Below are 14,871 nucleotides of genomic sequence, written 5' to 3' on the forward strand. Positions count from 1 at the left end.
ATTCGAAATGAATTTACAGACTTAAATTACAAAAGAATATACTGTTAAAATATTATATTCCAGACATTGTTAAATATTGAAATTCCCCCTGCCAAGATGCTCCTGTATTATTAAACGCGTCTTGCTTTTCATATTTTTAGAACAGCGTTATTATAATAGGATGTATATTCACATTAAAAGAAAACCAGTAGATCTATGTAAAATTAGCACCCCCATATAATCAAAATGGTATGATCCTCGTTTTCGTAACAAAGATTTGACTGTGAGACTGGTAGTCCAATCAGGCGCCTCCTATTAAAGCATCAATTATCAATTATTTGATTATTCAAGGACACCCCTTTATAACATTATATCATATCATATCATATCATATCATATCATGTTATGTTATGTTATATTATTTTATATTATAATATGTTATGATATATTATATTATATTACATTATATTACATCATAATATATTACATTATATTATATTACATTATATTAAATTACTGAGAAATATAACAATCTGAACAGCACCAACACCTACAGAGGTTAACCTTATTAAAAATACACAATAATATATAATAAAGAATCTATTGTCAAAAAAACCTCACTATGTTAAAAAGCATTACATTCAAATCCATTTCTTTTACACAAATATAGTCTATGTCCAGTCTGGTCCGGTTTTGTGGGACAACACAGTGCACCATTCTGTTAGCTCTTGTAGTACATGAGCGAGACAAGTAAGACAGTAACATGACGTTAACAAGTAAGGCTACTCACTCAACATCCAGGGTTATTGTTCCAGCAAAAAATAATGATGTCATTTTCAGGATATAATGTCACTGCACAAAACAGGGATGTCAAAAGAGACGAGTTGTACAGTAACTGCGTGGAGATTGACCTGAGGGACCTGAAAAAAAGTTTTATTAATGAATTCAGTGCAGGCAAAGGGGCTTAATATAAAGACTTATTGTCTTAAAATATTTATTTATTTACAAAATATTTTTCTTATACTTATTATATTCTTCATACTACAACGAATCAACAAACATCAAATTTTATAGAATTGATACTGTTTAAGTTGGAGCTGTAGTTGTAGGCTGTTACCTACTGTGGTGATAAAACCAAGGTGAAAAAAATGAGCATCACTGAACACCTCAACAATGATGGAACTGTAATGAATGGACATTAGGTGCCATAGATGAGGATGGGTTCCCTTTTGAGTCTGATTCCTCTCAAGGTTTCTTCCTAATACCTTCTCAGTTATTCCTTGCAACAGTCACCACAGGTTCTCTCATTAGGGATAAACTTGAAGATATTCAATGTACAGGCAATAATTTTCATATTAAGATTTTATAAGCTTTATATCTCCATAAAGCTGCTTTAATACAATGGCCATTGTAATTGATATCAGTCTACTAAAATGGTTTAGGACCAAAGGTTGCATGGACAGTTCTGAAATTAAGCACCCATCACTGAACACCTCAACAAAAATGGACCTGTAATGTATGGACACTTGGTGGCTACCAGATTCAATTCATTTGTATAGCACTTTCAACTCTAGATATTATCTCAAAACATCTTCACAGAGACAAAGTGGGTATAAAGGTGTATAAAAGAATGAGTATATTTTTTATAATTGTAAATAAATAAAAGGTTTCCCCCTAATGAGCAAGCCAGTGGTGATTGTGGCAAGGAAAAACTTCCTGAGATGGCCATGAAAACCATGAAACCAGACTCAAAAAGAGACCCCATCCTCATTTGAATGGGACCACATGTGCATTCATTACAATTCCATCGTTGTTGAGGTGTCCTGTTCAGTGATAGGTGCTTAAATGCAACATGCAGTCCTGGGCCATTGTAGTAGACTGTTGATATTAATTACAGCACAAATCCAGAGTTCTTTAGTCTGGTTCCTGTCAAGGTTTCTTCTTCATGCCATCTCAGGGAGTTTTTTTCCTTGCCATTGTCACCACTATCTTTGCTTAATAGGGGTAAAACGTATAGGCATTAATATACATATAAAAATTGTTTCATCTCTGTTAAGCTGCTTTAGGGTAATGTCCATCGTTAAAGCGTTATACAGATAAAATGGAATTATATTGAATAAAAAAAAAAAAAAAGGACTTCAAATTGGAAATCGTCGTGAATATAATTGTAACTGTTAAATATAAAAAACCTGAATCTGGCACATAATGGAATAGAATAATTGTATGGCGCAAAAAAGAATTAGAATTTGCGTAGAAACAGATAACTACACTTGTAATATCATGGGTTAATCCCATCAGCTGTCTGCCTTAATATAATTAGAAGTGAAAATTCCTGCCAGGTCCCGAAAGGGTTCCTTCGAGCACACAAAGCCAATTACAGCGCACTTGGTGTCATGTAATAACACTCCGGGACACGTCAGCATCGAAAGCCGGGAATCTATACATTATATAAGCGTTCTAGTTAGAACCCAGATACGCTGGAGCGCAGCCGTAATTATGTATAGTGTGCTCTCAGTGGCATTTATTTTTTTTTTTTGCATTAGCCCTTTCTCAGCACTGACCTGTAACCTAGCAACTAACGTTTCCCGCAGAAAAAAAATGATTAAAGCTACCTTCTTTCTCATTCCGAGCCACAAGCCTTAGTACCTTTCTCAACGAGGACTGACACGTCTCCCCCCTTGGTGTACGCTTCCCGCTGAGCAAACATGCCCCATGCAATATGAAAAATTAATTGTCAGCCTGTATGTAGCCTTTTAAAAAAAACTTGAATGGCAGTCACGTTGCATAAAAGAAATGTCACTATAATAAGTGATGAAAGAGTGCAACTAAAGGGTATGGACGCTCGGAAGTAGCTAGTGAAGAGGACTCTTTTGAAATGATTTCTATGGACAGAATCATAAAGAAAAGCAAATATTTGGAAATATATGAAATATAGTGCATACTATTGTAAAGCCTTGATCTCTGCTCCACAACTGTATCTGATTCCCAAATGAAATCTTGTTCAATTCTGTAATTCTAAACATACTTAATCATTTAGTTTACCAAACCTTATAAAGGATGAAGACAAAGCATCGAATTGGTCAACAATCTCTTTCTACCAGTTAACTTCTTGTTGCTGATGGTGTATCAGTGCAGAAAACTGCTAACATCCAGCTTCAGGGTTTCTGGTTAAATACTGTCTGTATTCACTTGGTGTCTTCTGAGTTCTTCACTTTCTTCCCACTTCTCAAAATATGCTCGTAGTCCATACAGTGCCTGTCAAAAGTCTGAAAACACCCAGTCCTTTATGCTTTTAAGACATAAAATGGTATATTTTATGTTCTATATTCTATTCGTTTAAAAAGACAAGTGAACGAAGGAAAAGTTCTGTGGACAGTGAGATCGAATTTGAAATTTTTAGCTCTAACAAAAAAAAAAAACTTCTGTATTACCAGGAGAGAAGATGTTAACAAAATAGCTCAAAGCCACAGTCAAACATGGAGGTGGAAGCTTAATAGTTTGGGGTTGTTTTGGACCAGGGAAAGTTGGAGACTTATTCCGGGGGAAAGGAAAAGTAAGTCAACATGGCTACCATTCCATACTTCAACATACGCCATGCAATTCCATCTGGACTGTGGATAAATGGTACTGATCTCAACATACAACAGAAGAATGACCTGAAGCATACATCCAAGATCTGTTTTTAGATGGTTGAACAGATGGTTGGAGTGTTATCTATCATGGAATGGTATCATGTACCTAAATACTATTGAACTGCTCTGGGACGAACTGCATCAGAAAGAAATTGCCAACACGTTAAGACAAGTTTGTTGAGTTTTACAATTTTACATGGTAAAGTACTTAAGCTGAATGTTTGAAGAATGCTAAGAGTGTGTAAAGCTGGAATTCATGCTAATGGAGGATTTTCCAAGGAAAAGAAAATGGAATGTTTGTACATTTATATATTTGTTTGGTCAAGGTAAATCTTCATACCATTAGAATACCTACTTTGGTGCATATAAACAAACCTTCCAGGTTGTGTCCCCGATTTCCTGGTTTAATAACCTCCACATTTTTTCCACTAGTTTTTGGAACATAAACTTAGTGAGGAGAGTTAAACTTGCTCCTGAGGTTCCAATGACCACTGTTCCTGCCCCTCTCCCCTCCGTGGATCTTCCCACTTCGTCCAGGCCTGCCTCTGGATAGTGTTCTCTTCGACTGGAGGCCACTCCGTGCAGCTGGGGATGGTTTCTCATCAACGCTTTGGGTGGTTCTTTGAAATTCCGGAGAAGAACAGGAGCTTTGAGGATGGATTGGACTGAAGTTAATGTCAACAGTCTGCTACACTGACTCAGGACTACTTTTCACTTCTGATCATCATCACTGCACCCCGCAACATTGTATATCTGCTATAAATGGACATTCGGTGCAACCCAGATGAGGATGGATTCCCTCTTGAGTCTGGTTCCTCTCAAGGTTTCTTCCTTATGCCATCTCGGGGAGTTTTTTCTTGCCACAGTCGCCACCGGCTCGCTCATCAGGGACAAATTTACACTTATAAAGAACATATTAATTTTTAATCACCACATTATCTGTGTTAAGCTGCTTTGAGACAATGTTCATTGTTAAAAGCGCAATACAAATAAAAATGAATTGAATTGAATTGAATTGAGAAGAGGGTTTGATGTCAGTCTAGGAGGTCTGGGGTTCAGTTGGCCCTTCAATTCATCCCAATGGTGTTCAGTTCAGAGGCTCTGTGCAGGTCATGTAGGTCAAACCATGTCTTCATAGAGCTTGTTTTGTGCGCAGGCTTTGTAGTACAGGAACATGTTTAAACGTCTTAGTTTCAGTGAAGGAAAAGTGTAATGAGACAGAATACAACATTCTATGCAATTGTCTGCTTCCAACTTTGTGGTAACAGTTTGGGAAAGTAACACATATGGGTATGTTTATGGGTTTTCATGGTCAGAACTCAAAATCGCTCTTGGAGGTTACTGAAGGCAATGAATGATGCTGCTAGTTTGACTATAAAATATGAAATACAACATTCATCTATCAGCTCTAAAATGCCAGCTCGGGCCATGGTGGAGGCGTAAAGCATTTCTCCGGGTTAGCAGAACAAAATTAGAGCAGCGAGTGTGATGGCAGATGGGCTTTCATTTTGCTCGACTGTATTCACCTTAAAGCCACAGCACTGTGACTTTTCCTCCATTTCCTTTCTTCTCTGGTCATATCGTCTTCCTCCTACAGAATATCATCTTCTTATGGCATCAGGTGGTAAAATATGATAAAGCTCCTAATTAGCAGCAATAGCTTCAAGTCCAGGTTGGCTGTAGAATAACTTGAGGACTATATTTACATCTGAAATGAACAAATTGGCATATAAAAGAAGAATAAATCTATATTTATTGCATAGCAGGTAATCATTTTAACTTTTACTATGCAAATGACCAGTGATCAAGAGCAGAGTGATTGCAGTCAGTTTCCAGATGTTGAGATAATAAACTAAAGCTTGTGATGTCTTACTTTCTTTGATCTCGCAGCTGTTCTGTTGTGTTTATGGCATTATTTTAGGATATTTGTTTAGCATAAGAAATTCCCTTATCATAGTTGCATCCAGGTGTCAAATTTTGAAATAACTTTTTTCAAAGGATGTTTTGAGCCACAGAAAATGTCAAAACCTTTTTTTTTTTTATTAGAAAAGATGCTTTTAGAAGGTTTAGGTTCCTTTTCATTCATCTGCTAACACCTGATTAGCATCCAGACAGTTTGCTTATCCAAACATTCAGCTGAAACACTTTGGCAGGCTTCTTGTAAAACTCACCAAAGGTGTTCTTCAATAGTTAATAATTTCTTTCTGGCCCTGTGATCCAGTTCTTCCCAGAGAAGTTCAATAGGATTTAGGTGCAGTGGAAAATGTCATGCTTCCACTCCCAGCGACATCCTATACATCATACAACATTGTAGCGTAGTCTATATAATGTACTATGTGGTATTAAAAAGTTTCGAGACTAATGGTGCTAACTGGTGTTTTTTTGACTTGTCTGTGATTTCATCACGGAAAGCAAATTAGAACGAAAAGCAAATGTGAAAGTCTGCATTAAACTGGGCAAATCTGCCACAGAGACACAGGACATGACTTACTGTAATTTCCGGTCTATAAAGCGTACCCATATATTCAATTCAATTCAATTCATTTTTATTTGTATAGCGCTTTTAACAATGAACATTGTCTCAAAGCAGCTTTACACAGATAATGGTGATTAAATGTAAATATGTTCTTTGTAAGTATGTTTGTCCCCGATGAGCAACCCACTGAATTTGACAAAGATTTTTATTTAAAACATAAATAAGCTGCACTAAAGTTTTGTCTACACTAAAACAAATGAACTTTACACAGGATTTAATGAAAGACAGTGTCTGTTACACTGTGTAACGGGTGAAATATGTTGTGGCTCCTTTAAGAGCAGAGCGGCATTTTGGGAATAGCCTGTCGCTGCATTTTTCCACTATTACTGCATGTGTGCAAGACCGAGGAATATGTTCTTATTATTTTGAATATGAAACGTATTAAAGTTTCTTTGACTAACCCGTAACGCTGTTGCCAAGAAAAATAAAAAAGCACGAGTTTTGGAAACCTGTCTGTGCTTATATGATTTCTGTTGCAACTGGAGTTAGCGAGCTCTCCCTTCACCCAGACTCAACGCTTTACAACGGCTTGTATCTAAACAGTAGCCGACCAAGAAAGTCATTGTTCACTGTCTTCCTCCTTCCTTTCACGACTATTTCTCTCGGGAGTTTATCTTTTGGCATCGTCGTGCGTTTAAAAAAAAAATTTCTCCCGATGCCGTGTAGCTCAGAACACAGGTGAGGTGCGTTTTTTCTTTCCGTTTGGAAATTTCATTGGTCTAATGTTATGGGGTTCAGTTTTTTTGGCTTGAAGTTTGCAAAACCGGGAAAAACCCAGGAAAAATTCATAAATAAGCCGCTTCGTTGTTTAAGCCACGGGGTTCAAAACGTGGGAAAAAAGTAGTGGCTTATAGTCCGAAAAATACGGTACATTACATTTGACATACAGCGACGCTGTAATGATCACTGGAAGACCACAAAAGATCAGGAAGACCTTCAACAAGCTCAACCCACGAAAATGTCGAAACCATTCAGCAACTTGTGCATGATGATCCACACAATCTCACTTCTGCACACACTCCACTCGAGTGCAGACTCTTTCCGAAGATGAAGATCCGGCTCGGAGGTCACCATTTTTATCATCGTTGCTGAGATCCAGCGCAGAAGGTGCGTGGCTCGAAATGAAGACACATTTCAGTAGTAGCTGGAACACTGAGAGTGCTGTATTGCTGTGCAAAAGGACTATTTTGTGTGTACACATAGAAAAATGAAGTAAACTTTTTACCACCTTGTATGTGTATGAGAGACTGAATACTAATTTTAGAATCCATTATAGTTTTAGCTTCAAGTCTACCACATTCAACTGAAGTAACAACTGTTCAGTGATAGAGGCTGGAGTGCAAAGTGTTCTTAGCAAGCCAGCAAAGAAAGAATCTCCACAGTCATTTTTTAATGGGTTCATACATACAGAATGTCGTTCCATCCACAATAAACTCTACAGGCTTTCCATGGCCAGCCATCCTGAACAGCAGTGTTGCACCTGGACTGATCAAGCAGGTCCGGAGAGCAGAATGAGTCAGAATCATTAGCATTTTAGCTAGAATAATACAGAATAATATAAATATATACCGCACATTTTTTATAACACTTTTTTATATTATTTTTTCTATTCTATTCAAGCTGATTTTAATTCAATGGGAATTTTAATTATTTTACGACATGAAATTTTCTGCATCTGCAGTGGATCTTTCCATCTCTCCCTCTCTCTCTGCCCTTGGTCTGACCATTCTTACTGCTGTATAATCTGTATTGATTATCTGATTAATTGCCTTAATCAATGCACCATACATTTAATCATGGACAGATGCCAGCATGCCAGCACACCACCAGCAGTTGTGGAGGAATTTTGAGAAGGCAAAGCATGATTCACTTTTACATATTGCTAGATTATTATTTAAACCTGTTTTTTTTTTTATATATATCGGTAATTCAGTAAATATGCACTCGCCTAGTGTGTGTGTGTGTGGGGGATCGATGTGGTACAATTTAATAAGCAATCAGGATTGCATTACAGGATTGTTTGATGTTTAAAAAAAAAAAGAAAAAAGGAAACGTAATTTATAGAGGTGGAAAGGAAGGCGTCCTCTTTAGCAGATATACACTATCACATATCCGTGTTTTACTATTGTTGGAAAGACCTTCATTTGACGTCCTTATTACTCTAGCTCATGCATTGGCCTCGGAAATACAGAAAGAAATCTTTTGCCTATTATTTTATTTTTATTTTTATTACATAAAAGCAGCATACGAAAAAAATGGGATTTCGCAGATTCCAGAACTAAGAAATTCTTTACGCTATCTAAAATTACTCTTGCTAGATCATTATAATTGGATTCCAGCTATATTTATTGCGCTTCCCGTATTCCCGCTCTGTATCATACCTCAGTGTCTCAATGTGCTGTTAGGTTTTCTCAATAACAGATATGAAGTTCCCCCGAGGCCCATCGCTGTACGAAACGATTCACAGGAAGAAAAAAATAAATAAAATAGCGAATTGCGAGGATTGCAATATCTTCAGGGGAGCAGTTTTGATTTTTTTTCCCCCCTCATCTCAGGACATGGTAGGATCTGAACCAGTAGCAGCTTTGTCTGAATGCGGATTGAGACATTTCATGAGGAAAAGGTTAGTGGAAGTGTTTATGGTTGTGGCTCGGTGGGATATGGGATATTGAGAGTCCGAGCAGAAAGACTCAGAGGATAAGGACTCGTGAAGACAGAACAGACAAATGACTTCAATATAAAAAGGGAGGTTGTGTGAACCATGTGTGAGGATGCAATGGGATGATTCTCAGTAAGGGAGATAACACAGTGCTGTTATTGGGAAATTAGCAGTAGAACGATACTATGGCTCAATGTTCCTATGCTCCAGATTATCTTCTTATAGCAGCAGGTCTGGATTCCAACCCGTTTTACTTAATAACATACTCTAAGTGTATTGTTTATACAAAGAATTTGGTCCAACTGCATAATATTTCCCTTTCATTACATTATTGGGATCAGAAGGTCATGAGTTTAAATCCTAGGACTACCAAGCTTCCACTTGAGCAAGGCCCTCCCTCAACTAGACAGAACCCTAACCCTATGGAAGGTTGTAGCTTAGTGGTTAATGCATTGGCTCTGAAGGTCCTGAGTTCAAATCCCAGCCACGCCAAGCTGTCACTGCTGGGCTCCTTAACAACCCCTTAGCAGCCCTTTTGTATGAATAAGATTCTGTATGAGAGCATCTGCCAAATGCCATTAATGTAAATGGATAAGATGTTATGATCAGAAGGGCCTAAGTTCATATCCCAGTACACTACTAACCACCAAGCTGCCACTGCAGGGCCCCTGATCAAGGTCCTCAACTGCTTAGTTGTTTAGATGAGATGACTTTAGATAAGGCTACCATAAATTAGATGAATAAAACTTAAAAATTGTAAAAAGCATTTCACCACATTTTGTACTCTGTATGAATGTGTATTTGACAAATAAAAAAAATTCCTTTGATTTGAATTATGCTTTTCCAAACAATGCTAAATTGACATCCCCTTTATGAACCCATTCAAAAATCTGTGTTTATTTGCCAATTCAGACATTCAATTCAATTTTATCATACAACACTTTTAACAGTGGAGCAGCTTTGCAGAAATAAATTAAGGATATACATTTTTAATCACAAATCAGTCCCTATCATTTTAACCCTAATGAGCAAATCAGGGATGACGCTGGTGAGGAAAAAACTCCCTGAGAGGATATGAAGAAAGCCTGAGAGGAACCAGAGTGACACCAGATATCCATTCATTTTTAGTTCCATCACAAAACTTGTGAGAATCCAAATCCATTGTAGCAAATCGTTCATGTAAATTTAATCCTCTTTTTCTAGTCACATTTAATGATTCAACTCATCATGTTCCTGAGGATATACATAACCTCCTCAAGTCTTGACCATTCCAGAAATCTTTTTCAAAAATGTCTCAATTAATAGGAAGCGTCCAGCGTCTCTGGAAATGAGCTGTTACTATAGAAAAGATAAGATGTTAGAATGAGAAAATGCATCCAGACCTATTGACCAATCACAATCCTGATTTAAAGGAAGAAACCGAGTTTAGTTACGTTCACATGGTTTCTCATGTGGCCACTAAAGTTTAATTCAGACTTGTTTAATGTGTATTGTCTTGTATAGTGTTGTCCATAAGTTTAATGCATAGTGTTCCTTGTGAGTGTAGAGCCAGGGTGGTTCCGAAAATCTCTAGTCTTGAGCAAGGCCCTTAACCCTCTGTCCTTTAGGGGGCGCAGTATCATGACTGACCCTGCACTCTGACCCGAGCTTCCTAACATTGCTGGGATATGCGAAGGAAGAACTTCACTGTGCTGTCAGGTACACGTGACAAGCCCTTAGACAAGACATGGAACTACTGTTACTTCGCCAAGTGGTGCTTTAACAGAAGAAGTGAATCCACACTGAACAGGACCAATCAGAAAGAGGCAATTGACACGGTCATGGTCTAGAATTGGGTATTTATTGGCCTGAACATACAGTGTTCGTGAAATCAGCATAAAGTAACAATGTGCAATTTTGGCATCGAATCATAGCAAATTCTTTCTGTAACTACTTCCTATAAAAGAATGATTCGAATCGAAAAAAGTAGCAGATTTGTGGTAAAAGTGCGTACATGCAGCTCCTTATAGTATCAACGACGTTCTAGATCTGGAGGAGCAATGCCACTCCCGCCAGTGTCCATTTGGACGAATTCTCTTTGGTTTTCAGGTTAAATGTCCACACGTAGGTAGGTCCTCTCTGTCTGGTCTTGTAGACAGGACACTGGTAGACGTTACGCACCTCTTGCTTGTCTACGGGGACGGCCTTGATGAAGATGACCGGCATGGCCGGGGTGAGCTCTTTCAGTCGGGCATCAACGATCACGCCGGCCTACAAGATATCAGAGGTTCAGAAAAGAGCTTTTTACAGTACTAGGGGATTTGTTAGGTGGAAACATACAGTATACACAGATAGGAAACGTGTACACAGATTTTACATAAACGATAATAAATAAAGTAAGACTCGCGGATGCGTTCAAGCGAAATGAATATGCGACAAGCCTTTTAAAAAAACATGCAATTAATCATGGTTAAGAGATTTTTTTTTCTGTTATTCCGAAAAGAAATTCATAATCCCAGGGTTTTAAATCCGACGCGTGAATCTCGCACATCATGAACAACAGGCCGAATTCAGGTTTACAAAAAAGAGGCGCAGTTCAGGTTCTCGTCTTCAATTAGTAATAGCGTAGGCAACACGTTAGAAATCGCCGTTTCCGCATGAATTTTAACGCGACTTTTAATGCCTAGTCGTAATTATTTTTTTTTTTTTCTAGAACAGTCACATAAATCACATTACTTCACAATGTGGAGACACGCGTGGTCGGGTTCCTTCGCGCTAAAATCACCTCTGCACCGAGAGCTGCCTTTTTACCTGATGGCCCACTCACAGCTATTAAACCCACAGATCGAGTGCACAATACGGCGTTATGAAATAAATCGAACAGGAAAACGTGCATGAAGCTCCGCCCACTTTCTAGCAAACTTACTTTCTTCCACATTTCTATCTCCTTCTATCCTTATACACCCACCCACCTCTCCGTCCCCACCGTCTACTATTCAACGACTCCTACTTAAGACGGTCAGTAAGTCAGGACTTAAGTCTCTCTCTCTCTCTCTCTCTCGCTCTCTTTCTTTTTTATATATATATATATTTCCACGAACTTGATTCTCCATGCCTTTTAGCTCAAGGCATGTGCTGCACTTCAGAATATCAAACGCCTAAAACGGTGCAGGTACATGGCTTAAAAACAAAATACCTTTTTTTTTTTCTCTCTCCCGGAAAAATCTGCCATGCAAATTCTAACATAATGCCAGATTTTCCTTTCCTTTTTTTTTTTTTTTTTGTTCCATGCTGTTTCAGAGGCACCTGTGCTTATTTATGCTTTTACAGCTGGAGAGCTGCAGAGCGGGTGTTCCCACGGGGCACGTCGGCAAACCTGGCTCTCCGTCTAAAGTCGATTTAAGGTATAGAAAAAAAAAAAAAAAAAAGCAGCCGAGCTTCGAGCAATTAAAACGAATCCATGTGCACTTTTTACATGCTGTAATTAAAACCCGCCTTTAGAGGCCTGGGAAAGGAGCACACATTTACACCACAGACTCATCCCATGCAGAAACTCTAGAGCTGTGACCAGGCCACATTTATGGATTCGCCTGCAAATAATGCTAATAAAAATGTAAACGCTTATTTTGCTTTTCGAATCAACTGGTTCATTAGCGTTACAATACCATTTAATATCCAGCTGGTATCATTATAAGACTCTGTTGGAGTGAAACTTGGCTACAAATAAGTGGGTAAAGAAACTTAAGGAACATTAGACATACATGTGGCTCTCAAAGGACGTGACGCTGTGTGTGTGTGTGCATGTAAACTGCTGGATGCATCTCCCAACCCTTAGCAGGTGTTAAACATCTCTTACTTGTATCCTAATAACAGCTCTGGATGCGATTTTTTTCAATGCTTTTACTTCAAATGTGGTTTACTGATGCACCCCTGGTTCTATTAGACCTGTGCATTTACCACCTACTAACACGGAAATTTTCACTGAAACTATTTTGTTTTTGCGATATCGATTTGCACCGAAAACTCAATGAAATCAGTACAAGAACCCACGCTATAGCATTACCCCTCTGCCTCCTACATGCACACTATGGACTCTGGCTTACTCTATGACCGTGTGTGTGTGTGTGTGTGTGTGTGTGTGTGAGATGTAGGCCAATTTTAGTCACTCGCCACCGACTGTATTAGGAACATCAGCTCCATTTCTTATTCCTGCAATTATCCAATCAGCTAATCACGTAGAGGAAGTGCTATGAAGAAAGAAAAAAAAACACCAAATACAGGTCAAGAGCTTTCAACAAAAATTAGGGGATCTCATGTTTGTGGAGTATCTGCAAGTAAACTGCTGATCATCTTGAATTTAAATGCACAACAGGGCTCTGTTATCTGATGAGCAGCAGTTCTGGATCTTCTCAGATTCATTTATTGGTTGAAGCCTTGTGTGCTCTTCTGTAGTCTATTTGTTTCCAGGTTTGACATGTTGTGCAATGTTTTACTGATGCTTTTCTTCTCAGAGCGGTTGCCTTCCTGTCTGTTTAAACTACAATAGTTTGCCCAATATGAGGTGGTATTGTAATAAAGTATTTTATTTATCAACGTTTTACCCACTATCCCCTTTAAAATAGTGCCCTTGAATGGCAACGTTCTTCTGTAATGTGTTCCACCAGTCCCACAGCTCTCGGTGTACACAGGATGATGTCTTTTGGCACACTGACTTATGAAGGTCGGTGCTCCCTGTGACTGTGGGCGCAGCCTTGTGCTGCCATCTGCTGGCGTGTTACAAAACTAGTCTTAAAACTTTTTGATACCACCGCAAGTTTTTACCTCTAGCATCAGTGAATTAATTCTACCTAAAAACCCTATGAATCTGTTTCCGAACTACTCAAACCAGCCCATGCCTAAGTCACTGATCAATGATCCCTATTTAGGTGTCCGATGTGAACATTAATGAAAAGCTTAAAGCTCTGCCATATGATTGGCTGAACAGAAAGTTGCATGAATGCTGTTTCTAGAAATTTGGTCAGTTACTGTATGGATTAGAGACAGTGGCATTGAGTAAAAGACAGGAGTTGGAGCTGGAGGTAGCAGAGCTGAAGATGTTAAGGTTTTCGTTGGGAGTGACAAGAATGGACAAAACTAGAAGTGAGTTTATTAGAGGGACGGCCCATGTAGGACGTTTTGGTGACAAGGTGAGAGAGGCGAGATTGAGATGGTTTGGACATGTGCAGAGGAGGGACATGAGTTATATTGGTAGGAGAATGCTGAGGATGGAGCCACCAGGAAGGAGGAAAAAAAGAAGGCCAAGGAGGAGTTTTATAGATGTGGTGAGGGAAGACATGCAGGTAGTTGGTGTGAAAGAGGCAGATGTAGAGGACAGGGGGGTATGGAGACGGATGATCCGCTGTGGCGACCCCTAATGGGAGCAGCTGAAAGAAAAGAAGAAGAAGAAGACTGTATAGCGCACCAACTCAAGAGAAGTGTAAGAGGTGTGTAATTGTCCGCAGTTAATTGTAGAGACAAATGTCATAAGACTATGATGCAATCAGCCTTTAAAAGAAGGTGAAGAGCAAGTTGAGTTTTTATTGTCATCACCGATCACCTTCTTCATCGACATTTTAGATCTACGTGAGCAAATCTTTGTCATGTTCGGGCCTCGATTTGTGCAAAACCCGTCTTCGTACCTGAGTATCCCACCGCGCTCCCTCCATGAAGAGGCCATGCACGTACGCCCCCTCGCGTGGCGGAGAGCTGAATTCCTCGCGGCTTTTCTTGGTGACATCGCACTGCAAGCTCATCTTGTCCAGAGGCCACTCGTTGCGGCGAGCCGTGGACTGCATGATGGCTGTCAGAAAGGACTGCGGGTTGAAGAAACCGGCGAGCCAAACGGCCGAGGGCAGGCCGAAGTCTGAAGTCCAGCTCTCCAGCTCACGGATTCGGCAAAGCAGATCAGTGAACCAGAGCGTCAGGCCACACGTAGACGCATAGGCACGTTTGCTCCATGAGTCTGGAACCTGTTCCAGGTGGATGGCGTTCTGGAGGTTCTCCATGTCGCTGGTCATGGTGAGCTCACCCTGATACGGAAAAAAAGC

The 14,871-nt window shown here is 39.2% G+C and overlaps 1 protein-coding gene across 1 annotated transcript in view; it reads right to left on the reverse strand.

Annotated features, from left to right (window-relative positions):
• Positions 1 to 10,627: 10,627 nt before the first annotated feature.
• dnah9 (dynein, axonemal, heavy chain 9) overlaps positions 10,628 to 14,871 on the reverse strand; it is a 141,444-nt gene continuing 137,200 nt past the window's right edge. The window contains 2 exon segments of the mRNA XM_046853566.1: positions 10,628 to 11,056; positions 14,464 to 14,853. Of these exon segments, the coding sequence (XP_046709522.1) occupies positions 10,829 to 11,056; positions 14,464 to 14,853 (618 nt within the window). The 3' untranslated portion in view covers positions 10,628 to 10,828.

Source organism: Silurus meridionalis, chromosome 7 (assembly GCF_014805685.1).
Source record: "Silurus meridionalis isolate SWU-2019-XX chromosome 7, ASM1480568v1, whole genome shotgun sequence".
Taxonomy (NCBI): domain Eukaryota; kingdom Metazoa; phylum Chordata; class Actinopteri; order Siluriformes; family Siluridae; genus Silurus; species Silurus meridionalis.